General features: G+C 42.6%; 2 protein-coding genes across 2 annotated transcripts; both read right to left on the reverse strand.

Moving 5' to 3' along the window:
* Positions 1 to 4,957: 4,957 nt before the first annotated feature.
* LOC139399946 (uncharacterized) lies at positions 4,958 to 11,389 on the reverse strand. Its single transcript, XM_071145082.1, has 5 exons — positions 9,172 to 11,389; positions 7,555 to 7,718; positions 7,202 to 7,364; positions 6,627 to 6,759; positions 4,958 to 5,787 (listed from the first exon to the last, which is right to left on the reverse strand). Exons 1-5 carry the CDS (start codon positions 11,269 to 11,271, stop codon positions 5,615 to 5,617), a joined length of 2,733 nt encoding a protein of 910 aa, XP_071001183.1. The 5' UTR covers positions 11,272 to 11,389; the 3' UTR covers positions 4,958 to 5,614.
* On the reverse strand, positions 11,331 to 14,040 carry LOC139399944 (ankyrin repeat and LEM domain-containing protein 1-like). The gene is made up of 6 exons (XM_071145080.1): positions 13,804 to 14,040; positions 13,266 to 13,418; positions 12,840 to 12,945; positions 11,949 to 12,072; positions 11,488 to 11,702; positions 11,331 to 11,405 (listed from the first exon to the last, which is right to left on the reverse strand). Exons 1-6 carry the CDS (start codon positions 13,869 to 13,871, stop codon positions 11,331 to 11,333), a joined length of 741 nt encoding a protein of 246 aa, XP_071001181.1. The 5' UTR covers positions 13,872 to 14,040.
* Positions 14,041 to 15,840: the final 1,800 nt, after the last annotated feature.

Genomic DNA, 15,840 nt, shown 5'->3' on the forward strand with positions numbered 1-15,840 from the left:
ACAAACTGAATTGGTCCACTCACACAGACAGCATCGTGAAGAAGGCGCAGCAGCGCCTCTTCAACCTCAGGAGGCTGAAGAAATTCGGCTTGTCACCAAAAGCACTCACAAACTTCTACAGATGCACAATCGAGAGCATCCTGGCGGGCTGTATCACCGCCTGGTATGGCAACTGCACCGCCCTCAACCGTAAGGCTCTCCAGAGGGTAGTGAGGTCTGCACAACGCATCACCGGGGGCAAACTACCTGCCCTCCAGGACACCTACACCACCCGATGTCACAGGAAGGCCATAAAGATCATCAAGGACATCAACCACCCGAGCCACTGCCTGTTCACCCCGCTATCATCCAGAAGGCGAGGTCAGTACAGGTGCATCAAAGCTGGGACCGAGAGACTGAAAAACAGCTTCTATCTCAAGGCCATCAGACTGTTAAACAGCCACCACTAACACTGAGTGGCTGCTGCCAACACACTGACACTGACTCAACTCCAGCCACTTTAATAATGGGAATTGATGGGAAATGATGTAAATATATCACTAGCCACTTTAAACAATGCTACCTTATATAAATGTTACTTACCCTACATTATTCATCTCATACGCATACGTATATACTGTACTCTATATCATCGACGGTATCCTTATGTAATACATGTATCACTAGCCACTTTATACTATACTATGCCACTTTGTTTACATACTCATCTCATTTGTACATACTGTACCCGATACCATCTACTGTATCTTGCCTATGCTGCTCTGTACCATCACTCATTCATATATCCTTATGTACATATTCTTTATCCCCTTACACTGTGTACAAGACAGTAGTTTTGGAATTGTTAGTTAGATTACTTGTTATTACTGCATTGTCGGAACTAGAAGCACAAGCATTTCGCTACACTCGCATTAACATCTGCTAACCATGTGTATGTGACAAATAAAATTTGATTTGATTTGATTTGACATTGACTCTGTACCGTAATACCCTGTATATAGCCCCGCTATTGTTATTCACTGCTGCTCTTTGATGATCTGTTTTTCTTATCTTACTTTTTTCAATTTTTTCAATTTTTTTAGGTATTATCTTAACTGCATCGTTGGTTAAGGGCTTGTATAAGTAATGTGACAAATACATTTTGATTAGATTTGTTATGTCCTGAAGGAAATAGCCCCACTAATCATCTTGGAGAAACAGTGCATCACACCACCCTCCCGCCTGTAGTGATTTTAAAGGTATTTAGTAGGCATTATATAATAAATGTAGAGAGAGAAGTTCTGTGATTCCATAAAGAGAATGATACTATACCTCATAACAAGGACGATGGCAACTCATATTAAACATAAGACCTTCAACTAGTTGTGTGTCTGGAATATGATTACTTTAAAATTCATTTTTTACATTTTGTTCTCATAATCTAATTTGACATTTATCTAGTCCTTTTATCTTCTAGAAAATAACACTTGAATAACATCATGAAGAATTGGTGACCCAGTATGCTGTTACTTATGTAAATGTTGTCCAACTTTCAGACACTGGGTCTGGAATTATAGGATCCCTTGATAAAAATATTTTTTTTACAAAAAAATTAAATAATAATAATAATAATAATAAAATAATTCAAATACTGAGCTATATGGGAATTCTCAAACATTTATATCATTTCATACTAATACAATTGCTCCTAATAAAAATAAACTCCCTGAAAGATAGGGGTGAAAATGATTGGATCCCCTGTTTTCAATACTCCCAGCAGCTGACCATATCACTGCCTGGAGTTGGCCTTGGTACTTGGTTTGGAACCAGTGCTGTGGTCATGTGGGTTTGGCCTTTGAAAGAACAATACAATAACCCCATGCCTACTGTGAAATGTGGTGTTGATGTAATGGGGCTATTTGGCTTCCACTGGTCTTGGGGCCCTTGTTAAGGTCAACGGCATTATGAACTTTAACGAGGACCAAGACATTTTTAGTAAAAAAAATTTAAAAAACCTAGTTGCATTTGAATCTTTGTGCAAGATAATAACCACACACACACACATCATCAAAATCCACGAAGATATGCTTGACCATCTCATTCTCCGCACATGTGGTTTGATTTTGAAGAGGACAGTACATAAGTGCAGACGAAGGATAACAAGGAAGTGGTAAGATTCTGTACGAAGGACTGGTCTAAGATAGCATCCCAATGTGTTCTCCAATGTCATCAAACATTTTAGAAAAAGGCTCAGTGCTGTTATCCTCACAAGGGGGAGAATGTTTTTTATATATATATATAAAATTACAAAATCTCTTTCTCTGAGTAATTGTGTTTAGTATATAATATATAATGTTGTATATATTTTTTTTGCTCATTAAAATAAAGATCAATAGATCCAATAATTCCACTGTTTATAACTCAAACAATACATGGGGAACACAAGATTTTGCCAATGACAAACGTTTGGGAGTGTTTCCATCCAAAATACAATAGTAAAATAGATAACTCTATGAGAGAACAGACACCATCAGAAGTCAACTAGAGGGAACTCTGACGTGATGATAGACACCATCAGACCACTAGAGGGAACTCTGACATGGTGATAGACACCATCAGAAGTCAACTAGAGGGAACTCTGATGTGGTAATAGACACCATCAGACCACTAGAGGGAACTCTGACGTGATGATAGACACCATCAGACCACTAGAGGAAACTCTGATGTGGTAATAGACACCATCAGACCACTAGAGGGAACTCGTGACGTGGTAATAGACACCATCAGACCACTAGAGGGAACTCTGACGTGGTGATAGACACCATCAGACCACTAGAGGGAACTCTGACGTGGTGATAGACACCATCAGACCACTAGAGGGAACTCTGACGTGGTAATAGACACCATCAGACCACTAGAGGGAACTCTGACGTGGTGATAGACACCATCAGACCACTAGAGGGAACTCGTGACGTGGTAATAGACACCATCAGACCACTAGAGGGAACTCTGACGTAGTGATAGACACCATCAGACCACTAGAGGGAACTCGTGACAGACACCATCAGACCACTAGAGGGAACTCGTGACAGACACCATCAGACCACTAGAGGGAACTCTGATGTGGTGATTTACACCATCATTGCAGGACATTCAGACCATTGAGTACAGTATGGTAAACGGGTGTACCCATTTGAAGTTCACTGCTATATTATGAAATGTTTGTGTTCATTACAATACATGTATCCATATAAAATACAGTGCATCTGTACGTCTAGTCATTACATACATCTTCAGGTCCAATTACCTCCCATTGAAATCAAACTCTAGCTGGTCGAAGAGACTCATTACAGCAGAGTTAGCATGTCCTTCATTTAGCTTCCGAGTGGCGCAGCAGTCTAAGGCACTTCTTCTCAGCGCAAGAGGCATCACTACAGTTCCTGGTTCGAATCCAGGCTGTATCACATCCGGCCGTGATTGGGAGTCCCATAGGGCGGCGCACAACTGGCCCAGCGTCGTCTAAGTTTGGCCAGAGTAGGCCGTCGTTGTAAATAAGAATTTGTTCTTAACTGACTTGACAAGTTAAATATAAGGTAAAATTATAAACATAAAAAAATACAATATATATAATTTTTTACAATTAGATCAATAAGAATCTCTAGCATTTCCTTGCCTCGTTTTCAAAATCATTGGATGAGGTCAGAGGCCCCTCCCCTCAGAACTTCTCATCCAATGGGTTTTGAGGAGAAAGCTACAGGAGAAGAGAGGATGGGAGGAATCAAGGAAATGAAATTGCCATTCTCCCATTGTTCTAATTATGCTGGTACACAAGCACACCTTTCACAGTTTATTGTTCAGGTCTTGGCCAAATGCTGTTATAGTGAAATGTCAGGGTAAACTGAAATGAAAGGTGACAAACAAGTCAATTACTTCGGTATTTTGGTTTTTATAAGAACATCCTAACATACAACGAAGAAAAAGAATGCTACATTGACGAAATAGTCTATAGACAGTTGAAAGATTCTGTGGATGAGATGATTCGAACACGTAAACTTCTGCCAGTTTGACATAGCACAACCAGCATAGCTAATGTTATTGACATTTGTTTGGAAACTTCATTTTAACTATGCATTTATCAGATCACTTGTTAAAAGGGGGGAATAGTTAAATCAAGTTAATCTGTAATTGATTTGACCGAGGTAAATAACGAAATCCTCGAAACGTGTGTAAAAGTGTTTTTCTTTCCACCCAGTGTTTTGACCATAGACATACATTGGTTGTGACACGATTATTTTTCCTTTAGTGCTTTCATTCTGGTGGTAGACTTTATCTACAAATACATACATAATGATCATACTACTAACAATACAAGCCTGATGGTTTTCCTGCTAAAGAAATACATGTATTTGCATCATATTTAATGGACATACATATATAACTGATGCTAAGGTAAGTGAACAAGCTTTCAATATCAGTCTTTCTTCCAATGACCCATTCTGTCTCTTTCTCAATTCATCACTTTTCTCTTCGGCTCCTTCTAAAAACGTATTGGAGAAGAAGGACCGACAGGCGGGACCTTGGAACTTCTCTTCCAATGAGGTTGAGAAGAAGGTTCGACAGGCGGGACCTTGGAATTTCTCTTCCAATGAGGTTGAGAAGAAGGCCCGACAGGCGGGACCTTGGAACTTCTCTTCCAATGAGGTTGAGAAGAAGGTTCGACAGGCGGGACCTTGGAATTTCTCTTCCAATGAGGTTGAGAAGAAGGTGAGGAGATGGGATTAGAGAAGGAGGCGAGGAGATGAGATTAGAGAAGGAAGCGAGGAGATGGGATTAGAGAAGGAGGCGAGGAGATGAGATTAGAGAAGGAAGCGAGGATATGAGATTAGAGAAGGAAGCGAGGAGATGGGATTAGAGAAGGAGGCGAGGAGATGGGATTAGAGAAGGAGGCGAGGAGATTGGAGAACTGACAGAAAGGTGAAATGACAACCATTAGAGCTCCAAGGTGAATCTGGTTGAGCCTAGGCATGACATGGACACAAAAAATGTATAGAAAAATAACCTATATCTTGGTCCCGTGTTCCAACAAGCCAATCTTTCTACATCAATAAGTAAAACATTTACACTTTAAAAGGCCCAGTACAGTCAAAAATGTGGTTTCCCTGTGTTTTATTAACTTCCCACACTATGAGCTTGAAATAATATTGTGAAAATTATGATAATACCCTTTAAGTGTAAGAGCTGTTGGAAATCGACCGTCTGAAATGCCAGCCTGTTTTGGTGGGATGGAGTTTTGGCCTGCCTGGTAACATCAACAGGCTGTAAATTTGTCCATTTTCAATGTTCCTCTCCCCACTCAGACCACTCCTAGACAGTCCTATCAAAATTCTTGCTTGAGAAATTGCTCTTTGTCTAAGAAGTTATTTTTGTTCCTTTTTTAACAATTTTAATTGAAAACAAATCATAACAAAAGGTACTTAATTATTACTCAGAAATGATTTGATATTGAGATAAAAACAGCTGCAATGGACCTTTAAGCCCAAGTTTCGTCTGAATGGAGTAAACTAGTCAACACCTTGTTCAATAAACGCTTTCATTTTCTGTTGGTGCAGTACCCAACTCTACCCACTGGGGGGCACTACTGTCCCACCCTGATATCAGGAGGTCTGAGCTGCCTCTCTCCCTCAGCCAGGAAGATCTGCATGGCCCTGTATAGCAGGTGCACCCCCAGCTCCCTCTTCCTCTTCAACTGCCACGTGGACACCACCCCGTAGTAGTCCCCTCGCTTCTGGTTGGTCAGCATCTTCAACCCTGCAATGGGAAGGTTTATTTTGTTGAAGCGGTTTATCTTATTTCGTTGCATTCATTTTAGTTTCGTATATAGGCAAGACATATTTTTTTTTAAGAATTTGTAGGACAAAAAAAAAAAAAAACTTTAAATGAGACTCATTAGAAATAAATTAGGGGAAAAAATAGACCTAAACACTTAAGTGTCATGTAGTTCAGGATGCAGATCAAATCTGAAGATATCCATCGTAACATTATATATTTTTTTTAATGTAACCTTTATTTAACAAGGCAAGTCAGTTAAGAACAAGTTCTTATTAACAATGACGGCCTACACCGGCCATACCCGGAAGACTGCTGTGATACAGCCTGGAATGGAACCAGGGTCTGTAGTACTGAGATGCAGTGTCTTAGACTGCTGTGATACAGCCTGGAATAGAACCAGGGTCTGTAGTACTGAGATGCAGTGTCTTAGACTGCTATGATACAGCCTGGAATGGAACCAGGGTCTGTAGTACTGAGATGCAGTGTCTTAGACCGCTGTGATACAGCCTGGAATGGAACCAGGGTCTGTAGTACTGAGATGCAGTGTCTTAGACTGCTGCACCACTCGGGACCCATAGAACATAGAAGTACAACCAGGCTACATAAGATGTTTTCCTCTCCTCGCCTCCCTCTCTCCATCTTCACTGACCGTTACGAACTACACCAGTGAAAGGAAATGACTGAAAAGCATCTTCGACTTGTTATAAATATAGACTTGTTTTCTAGCCTGTATTTTCAGACGAGTAAGAAAGAAAGAAAAAAGGATTAGTCACTTTAGACTACTGAGATGGACCCCAAATAAAAGAATGGTCACTCACCAATGGCGTCCACCATGACGGCCTCACGCGTGTAGGCCTCCACGGGGATGACGTTCTGGAAGCAGTGCAGAGAGATCACCCCCTGCTCGGCCTTCCAAACCTGGAGGATGTGCTGCACCTTGGAGCACAGTTTCTGTCCCCCCCCCCCGAAAAATAGGAGGAACGATATGGACGTTAACGTATTTAAAAAAATATTTTTACCTTTATTTAACCAGGCAAGTCAGTTAAGAACAAATTCTTATTTTCAATGAACAGTAGGTTAACTGCCTTGTTCAGGGGCAGAACGACAGATTTGTACCTTGTCAGGGGTTTGAACTTGCAACCTTCCAGTTACTAGTCCAACGCTCTAACCACTAGGCTACCCTGCCGCCCCATTGATGTGTATTGATGTGGACCACATCCCATTTCACATAACTTTACACTTGGGCCATTATTACCCAATTCCCCCACTGCACCAATACGGTCTTTTACAATAGAACCAACCGACAGGAGGAAACTACATAGACCCAGAACGAGAGAAAAACAACAAAAGGGATACGGAAGTTCAAATGTAGATAAAGAAAAGTGACTCCAACCTTAGAAGTCTTATCTCCTCGGTGGTAGTCTAGAGCCTCGTACAGATGGCTGTAGGGTCGGGAGCGCTTGCCTTTGCCCACGTAGAATATAGCGCTGATGAAAGTCTGAAAACAATCTATAGGGCTCATGGAATGACTCCGATACGGGAGGTTCTTTGTTACTCTGATGCAGGAAAAGGAACATAGATAGTGAAATGACGTTGTTTAAAAATGAAGCTCAATATCAAATTCACCATTTTGCAATGAGTTTCTTTCACCCCATTGGAGGAGAAGGTCCAGGGTGATTCGCCTGGTGAGAGGATGCAAGGAAGGATTCATTTAGGCGTTGGAAAAGCCAAACGATTACAACTGACCTGGGGTCCAGTAGCAGGTAGTTGAAGCTGGACTTGATGACGCCCTCCCGCCACTTCCTGTTCTGGTCTGGTTGGTCAAACTGCTGGCACAGTGCCAGCTCGTCGTCCTGGCAGTCGGGCAGCACCAACGTCCGCAGGGCCACACACAGCTCTGGACTGTGTCCCTGCGCAGGACCTAAAAAACACACATAACTCAGTCAGTCACCCACAGCAGAAAAGAGTAGCATTTTCACAAGTACTACTAGTTCATTGGATAATCTTTCAAAAGGTAAGAAGGTGGTTAAACACTGAACACCTGACTGGGTGTGAGCGAACCAACCACGTTAAGCTAACAACTAACTTGCACCAAGTCTGGAATCAACAGGACCCTTAACATCTTCTAGCCTCAATCCAGAAGACTGCTAAATAGTTAACCAAAGAGCTACGGGACTATCTACATTGCCCCACTAACTTTTTTGGACACAGCACATAAGCTGCTGTTACTGTATATTAACCATCTTATTGACTAGTCACATTAACATTATCCCTACCTACAGAATATACACAGAATATACACTTCATCACTAAAAGTATGTGGACACCTGCTTGTCAAACATCTCATTCCAAAATCATGGGCATTAATATGGAGTGGGTCCAAGGCTTTCCACTAGACGTTGGAACATTGCTGCTATAACAGCCTCCACTCTTCTGGGAAGGATTTCCACTAGATGTTGGAACATTGCTGCTATAACAGCCTCCACTCTTCTGGGAAGGCTTTCCACTAGACGTTGGAACATTGCTGCTATAACAGCCTCCACTCTTCTGGGAAGGATTTCCACTAGATGTTGGAACATTGCTGCTATAACAGCCTCCACTCTTCTGGGAAGGCTTTCCACTAGACGTTGGAACATTGCTGCTATAACAGCCTCCACTCTTCTGGGAAGGCTTTCTAGATGTTGGAACATTGCTGCAGGGGACTTGCTTCCATTCAGCCACAAGAGTATCGAATAGAAAAGTACTAACACGTAATAATAAATACACAATGAGTAATGTTACTATATTATTACTTTTCTATTCGATCTCTCTCTGCATTGTTGGGAAGCATTTCACTGTTAAGGCGTCCCATCAGAAACAGTTCGTGGTCTTCGGCAAGGTTTTTTTTCTGAGGTTCGTGTACACAAATATTTTTCTTGAGGTGCGCCAAAATCGTTAGCTGAAGTCTATAGCCCCTTCATCAGCATTTGGTCAACAGTAGAGATTTTTGTTGTCTATCAATGAAGGAGGAATTTGCAATTGTTTTCACTTGAGAAATACTGAACCAAACATCTTTTGTCAGATGTAAAACTGCGAGACTAAGATCTCCTCAACAAGTTATCTTAATTCGGATTATTTTGAGGAAGTGTATACTGGCTACGGTGTCTCAAAATGGACAAAAAGTACTATTGCCATTTTCTTCTTGTTTTTCAAGTGAAGGTCTTTTAAGGGAGTATGCGAACACACGTTCGGTTCGTCTACATGTGACCAATAAAATGTTATTTGCATAATCAACAGTGTTAACCCCCCCCCCTCACATCTCTGATCTAACCTTAATGACGTCATCATGAAATGTGATTGAGAGTTAACACAACTGAAAGGAACATTACCTCGGGGTTGGTCCGGCAGTTGTTGTTGAGTGTCCGGCTCCAGCAACAGCCGTCTTAGCCTCTTCATGTACACTGGCCGGGTGCGGTGACTTATGGGTCCCGGACTCTCTCCCATCTCCACAAGCCTGCGTCTCAGCTCCTTGTCCGTCAGGCATTTGGTCTCTGACCACTCCCGAGCCACCACGGGCTCCTGGTTCTCCTTCCCTTTGGCCTCCGTTCCTCCACCACCCTGCAGGGAGCGCCAGTCGTACAGCACTGTGTCCTCGCCGCTGGACGTGCTCATGCTGGAGCTGAGCGAGGTGTTGGCCGCAGGTGGGACGTGGGTCTCGATCAGTTCGTGACCCTGCTCCGTGTCCGTGTAGAGGTACTCCACCGGTTCCTCCTGGTCTGGTATCACAGGACGTCCGCCTGGGGTGTAGGAGAGGCTGGCCAGCCGCTGGGGCTTGTGGAAGTGGGAGAGTCGACTCATGCTGTAGCGCGGGGTAGTGCCTGGGGTCGAGGGGGGCTGATCTCTTTTTGGAGAGAAGTAACTGGAGCTGGATGAAGATGGAGTCTGGGAACTTGACAAAGATGAGCTTGAGTCGGCCTCCTCTGTGGTCCAGGATTCCTCCACTCTTGGTCCAAAGCTACCAACTGTCCCCTCCTTGGTCACTGCATCACTGGAGCTGGACAAATCGTCGGTTAGAAATTCACCACTTTCAAGAACGTCTTTTCTCAGATAAGTGGGTAAAGTCTCTTTGTGAGGATTTTTTAAAGTAAAGTAATTATCCAGTAAAGAGAATTTGTCAGCTAAACTTGGAGTTACGATGACTGTGTCAGCCATGGTTTTAGAGATGAGGGTGTCCGCTTGGCTGGCACTAACACAAGATCCCTCACCTCTGTCGTCCTTGGCGATGATGAGGGTGTCCGCTTGGCTGGCACTAACACAAGATCCCTGACCTCTGTCGTCCTTGGCGATGATGAGGGTGTCCGCTTGGCTGGCACTGACATATGACCCTTGACCTCTGTCGGCTCTGAGAGTGCTAGATTGAGGCTCTTGGCTCTCGTAGATGACAAATGAGTCCCCAGAAGTACTACTTGTCCCGTTTCCAGAAAAGACTGGGGTGCGACTACGCCCGCATGGCGTGTCGTAAAAGACGTTGTCGCTGCCTTGCGACTTGATGTTTTGGCGGCGTGTGCGTGTCGGCGTAGGCAAGGTCTGCTCAAACAGCGAGGAGGTGGAGAGGAGGCTTTCGGGGGTCTTGCCGCTAATTACCGAGCAGCGACTCAGCCGCGAGTGCGTCCTACCAGTGACAAAGGGACTTGGGGTCAGAGGCAGGTCCTCCTCCAACGCTGGAGTAGAACCAGGTCTGTGAGTGCATTCAGTCGGTCTTGTTGACAACTCTTCAACATTACCCGCTAAGACAGCATCTGGAAATATTTTTTCACAACCTGGACCTTTGGTTGGAGATATTTTGTCAGTCAATGTAAGGTTATCTACCATGGCTGGTAGTTCTACCATGGCTTGTTTTGACCTCTCTGAGCTGTTGGGAGTTTCATCAGTATCTACATTGTTAGTGTTCATAGGATTTTGTGTGTGTTTGTCGTCTTCGACACCTCTGCTTTTCACTTTACGCTCCTCTTCAGAGGGCGAGACCCGCCTGGGGGACGCCTCCAGGGTCGTAATGTAGTGGTCACTATCACAGCTGCTGTACCGACAAGTGCCGCTGCTACTGCTGCTGCTGCCAGCAGAGCCACATAATGCTTGTTCAGGGACCTTCACTTCTTCTACCTGGGTCTCAACGACTTCTCCGTCCTCTTCCTCAAATGGGAAGTGTCCAACAAATGTTTTTTCCATGTCGATCTCAGTGCACTCATTATTATCCTTGGAGAATACAAACACATGTTCAGGGGAGGTGACGTCGATCCCCTGGTGATGTAGGACGGTGGCCATGCGCTCTGGATCCAGGAACTCGGAGTATTCCGAGAAGTCGAGAGTATAGTCTTTAGAGTAGGCAGTACCCTGACCCCCTGGCTCCCGCCTCGGAGATTCTGAACTAAAAACGGGGAAGTATTCGTCCACTTCCTCTCTGAAGCTCACACTCTTGCGGCTCATGCGTCGTGAAAAGCAAGGAGGGAGGAGGTCCAACGGAGGAGGAGAGAGTCTGTTCCCAGTTACAGACAGATGCAGCGCACTGCAGTCAGCGAGTGGTACGTCCTCCCGAAGTACAGGAAGTGCGGCTCTAGGACCTGCAACGGACATACGAGTGCTGGATAACATTGATGGAGGCTCCCAGTCAGAGTCCGTGTCCCACTCGTTGGTGTGGCGCACCTCAGGGTTAGATTTACAATCAGACACCCCTGAATGGGATCCTCTTCTCCGACTGTGCCTGTTGCTAATAGCAGACAGTTCAAAGAACGAGGTCTGACGTGTGCTACTCAGTGGGCCCTCCCCGAAGTCACTCAGCAAGGACATGCTGTGAGAGAGAACACTGCAGTCTTCGGACTCAGTGTAGCTTGACGCGTCACCTTGGCCATTGTAAACAGCTGCAGGAAATTGAAAAGGACAAAGTAATTAAGACTCTTAAGAAATCAGACAATTATAATAACATACGCCATTTCTCATACGCTTTTATCCAACACATCTTAAAACAGTCAGTCTGTGACCCAAAGGGGATTGAACCCACGGCCCTGGAGTCACTAGCGCCTTGCTCTTACCAACCGAGCCACACAGTGACGCGTCACAGAGTTTGCAATGTGAAGCATCACAAACGTTCTAGACAAATGTCTTACAGTATTGGAATTGAGGCAGATCTTCCTCCTCTGTGTCCAAGGACTGAGACTGGTACTCCTGAAGGAGGTGGGCACATCTGCGGTTGTCCTGTTGTTGTGCCAGATCACCTGGTTTGTTCCCTTCCTGACGAGAGCAATGAGACAACATAAGGAGTAGGTGAGAATGATTGCCATACTGTAAATGGGGTTATGAAAAAGGAAAAAGTGGTGATTGTTTCAAAATCTGGATGGGAAAAAAAAGTAGATATTGTCCAGTGTTTAATTTTCTGGTAACATAGTGAGACTCAGATTTTTATCATTTTTTTGATGATGCAAAGTTTGGTAACAGAATGACGGCACAAACTGTTATTCTGTTACAAACTTTGCATCTGCACTGTTCTTTAAGTAAATGTGTTTTTGCAAAAAAAAAAAATTGAAATTGGTAAAAGTAGTCATTTTTTCATAGAGTTGTATGGTTTGTTTAACTTTGCAATATTTTAACATACATTTTAAAGTGAAAAATCTCACTATGTTACCGTGGAATTGCCCTGTAATAGTGACCACCACACCAGAACAACTCAAAGTAGGCGAGAGAGAGAGAGAGAGAGAGAGAGAGAGAGAGAGAGAGAGAGAGAGAGAGAGAGAGAGAGAGAGACAGAGAGAGACAGACATAGAGAGAGAGAGAGAGAGAGAGACAGAGACAGAGTTGATTCATGTTGTTTTACAGAACACTGTACAGAAGAACATAGTTAATATGTAAATTAAACCCTCCTTTGCTCCTCCTGCTTTCTTGCAGCATTGTGACTACTTACAAGTCTTACAGTAACGTAACTCATACCTACTGTAGCCTACATTTTAAAGATAAGTGCAAAAAAGCTGAGTGAAATCAGACACAAATGTAATCTCTCCCACCTGATCCTTTAAGTTTGCGTTCCCTCCATTCTTTAACAGCAGTTTGAGATTCTGATAGCAACCCCATAACGCTGCTACGTGCAGGGGTGTCAAGCCATCCGAAGACCTGGATGAAAAAAAAAAGCTAATTTGATGCAAAGCTTTGCTGCCTGCATGTTTATGACATGTTATAAGAATGTAATGGAGCCGACAGACATGTCAGCTCAGATTCTAGCTCACAAGCATTTCACTACACCCGCAATAACATCTGCTAAATATGTGACCACTGTAAAATTAGATTTGATTCGTATTATAGCCATGTCGCAAGATGTACGGAATGTCTAGCTATACAACATAATGGCAAGCAACATGATCTGCACATTGGAAAACAGTAGATAACGTTGTTTTACAGTAGAGCCTATTTAGTTGAATTTAGGTCTACAGTACCGGATGTTGGGGTCTGCCCCATGTTGTAGAATTAACTTTAGGCAGCGTATACTTTTCTCAGTCTCTTTGCCAACTGCCAAATGCACAGCAGCAACACCTTTACTTCCGACAAGATTGGGATTTGCTCCTTGTGCGAGAAGAATCTGCACGGTTCTAAAAAATAAATGTTCAGAAAAGAGTCATGTTATTATTTTGTCATTCGTAGTGTTAAAATTGCACGTATGTAAATGTATTAAAATAGGTATAAACCTTACAGACAACAAGGTTAAAGTTACATATCATAGAAGTAAATAGTTAACTAGCCCTGTTGTTATCTAGCTAACTATAAATAGTTACGTTACCTTCTGTACAGTAGCACATCCCTTACATCTGCGGTAACGTCAGCCTAGTATCTCTGGCCCTTCTCATAACTCTAATGATACATGCTTGCCATAGCTGTAAATTATGAAGCTACTGACTAGTAACGTTACAGTAGCACAGATGGATACTCCTCGGTAGTAACGTTAGCTAGTCAGGTAAAGAGATGACAGCACATTACCTTGGTTCCCCGTCATTCACAGCTTTGCACAGCTGTGTTGCCAGACTGGTCTTGCTTCGATGCTGCATGACTCGCGTACTTCTGCAATATTTCGTCTGGTCATCAAAGCTTTTACTTTAGCTACCGAACTAAAAGCATGCAATCCAAGTTCTCGTGCACGTCGTTTGCAATTTAATTGAGATTGATCGGTTTCGTTTATTTATTTATGTTTTGCAATTTTGATAAATACACATTTCATCTTCGATTTCCTTTCTTGGTTTATTGTGTTGAAGTTCCCTCCAAGTTCATAAACCCCGCCTGTCCGTTTCCGGCAGACTAGATGCAGTATTGCGTGTCGCTGCCTTTCTCAGGTCGGAGTGCGAATTACACATTTAAATATCTAATGGCCTCACAATCCTAGTTGCAGGCCGGTTTGAGTTTCTTTTTTACAGGGACAGTGCACATGAATCAATAACCTGGGCAGGTTATTAAAAACAATTACAATATAGACAATCATTGAGCAGTGAGCACACGCAGAGCAACGAGCAACATAGGACAAGCAAGACGTAGCATACAGACAGAGCAACATAGAACAAGCCAGACGTAGCATACAGACAGAGCAACATAGAACAAAAAGCATCAAGACAAAATTCATAAAAGCAACAAAGTGTTTCCACACCTCACAAGCTACAGACAACAGACAACATGGAAAGTGGCAATACACAGCTAGGGACCATGTTCACAAATCTGATGGACATTTAGCCATGTCTTCATGCATTTTGTGAAAGTGTGAAACCACAACAATTTCCTTTCTATTTCGTTATGCCTGTCATTTGAGGCCAAAATTGTTACAAGCGAAAATGTGGTGACACCCAAATCAGCCATCTCACAGAAAAATGTCCTCTTATCCTCAGTATACCGCCTGCAATATAACAGGACATGCTTCACAATCTGTACCTCAACACTTTCCTCACACCCCATCTGGGTTTTCCCCCACTAACACTAGCCCACTTCCCAATACACTATGACCCTGCATCAGCCTATTTTGCGCAGAAGTCCAATATCCCGCCCACAGATAATACTGATTGGTTTAATCTAGTATCTATCAGCATTCGGACCAATTAGACTTTACCATCAAAACTGGGTGGCATGTATTTTTTATTTTACCTTTATTTAACTAGGTAAGTCAGTTAAAGAACAAATACTTATTTTCAATGACGGCCTAAGAACAGTGGGTTAACTGCTTTGTTCAGGGGCAGAACAACAGATTTTTACCTTGTCGGCTCTGGGATTCGATCTTGCAACCTTTTGGTTATGGGGTTTATCTCAATGAAGTAAAGAGGAATCATTTCCTTGTTTCGTTAGTTATGAGTTATTCTTAAATATTCTTTCACCATGTATTTAGTTATAGGTTAGTTAGATATAGGCCGGTCAATATTTATTTAGCTAGCTATAGATCAGTCAATATTTATTTAGCTAGCTATAGATCAGTCAATATTTATTTAGCTAGCTATAGATCAGTCAATATTTATTTAGCTAGCTATAGATCAGTCAATATTTTTTTAGCTAGCTATAAATCAGTCAATATATTTTTTAAACTAGCTATAGATCATTCAATATTTATTTAGCTAGCTATAGATCAGTCAATATTTTTTCAACTAGCTATAGATCATTCAATATTTATTTAGCTAGATATCGATCAGGGAAGGATATGAGACCAGAGTACAGGCCACTTTATGTAATAAATTATGAAATCTATGGCTACATTTCAATAGTTTAGTTTTTTACAGTTCCTTTCCTTTATCGCAGCGTTTCCCAAACTCGATCCTCGGGACCCCAAAAGGCTTTTTTTTTTTTTTTGCCCTTACACTACACAGATGCTTCAAATGATCAAAGCTTGATGATTTGTTGATTATTTGAATCAGCTGTGTAGCGCTAGGGCAAAAAAAAATGTACTTGGGTTCCCTAGGACTGAGTTTGGGAAAGATTGTTTCATCCCGTACTTTTTGAATAATCAATCAGCACATAATTTACTCTAAAGAAATACCCAGCTACATG

The sequence above is a fragment of the Oncorhynchus clarkii genome, unplaced genomic scaffold (assembly GCF_045791955.1).
Source record: "Oncorhynchus clarkii lewisi isolate Uvic-CL-2024 unplaced genomic scaffold, UVic_Ocla_1.0 unplaced_contig_3443_pilon_pilon, whole genome shotgun sequence".
NCBI lineage: Eukaryota > Metazoa > Chordata > Actinopteri > Salmoniformes > Salmonidae > Oncorhynchus > Oncorhynchus clarkii.

Bases quoted from the DNA above. Each gene is read 5' to 3' on its own strand.
- LOC139399946 (XM_071145082.1), bottom strand. From the start codon at position 11,271: ATGAGCCGCAAGAGTGTGAGCTTCAGAGAGGAAGTGGACGAATACTTC. The intron at 7,719-9,171 runs GTTCCTTTCAGT...GGTCCTGCGCAG, and splicing joins CGGACCAACCCCGAGGTAAT to GGACACAGTCCAGAGCTGTG. The intron at 7,365-7,554 runs GTCAGTTGTAAT...TTCCTGCATCAG, and splicing joins TACCTGCTACTGGACCCCAG to AGTAACAAAGAACCTCCCGT.
- LOC139399944 (XM_071145080.1), bottom strand. From the start codon at position 13,871: ATGCAGCATCGAAGCAAGACCAGTCTGGCAACACAGCTGTGCAAAGCT. The intron at 12,073-12,839 runs GTGGGAGAGATT...TGCTCTCGTCAG, and splicing joins ACGCAAACTTAAAGGATCAG to GAAGGGAACAAACCAGGTGA. The intron at 11,406-11,487 runs GTGCGCCACACC...TGTCCGTTGCAG, and splicing joins ATTGTAAATCTAACCCTGAG to GTCCTAGAGCCGCACTTCCT.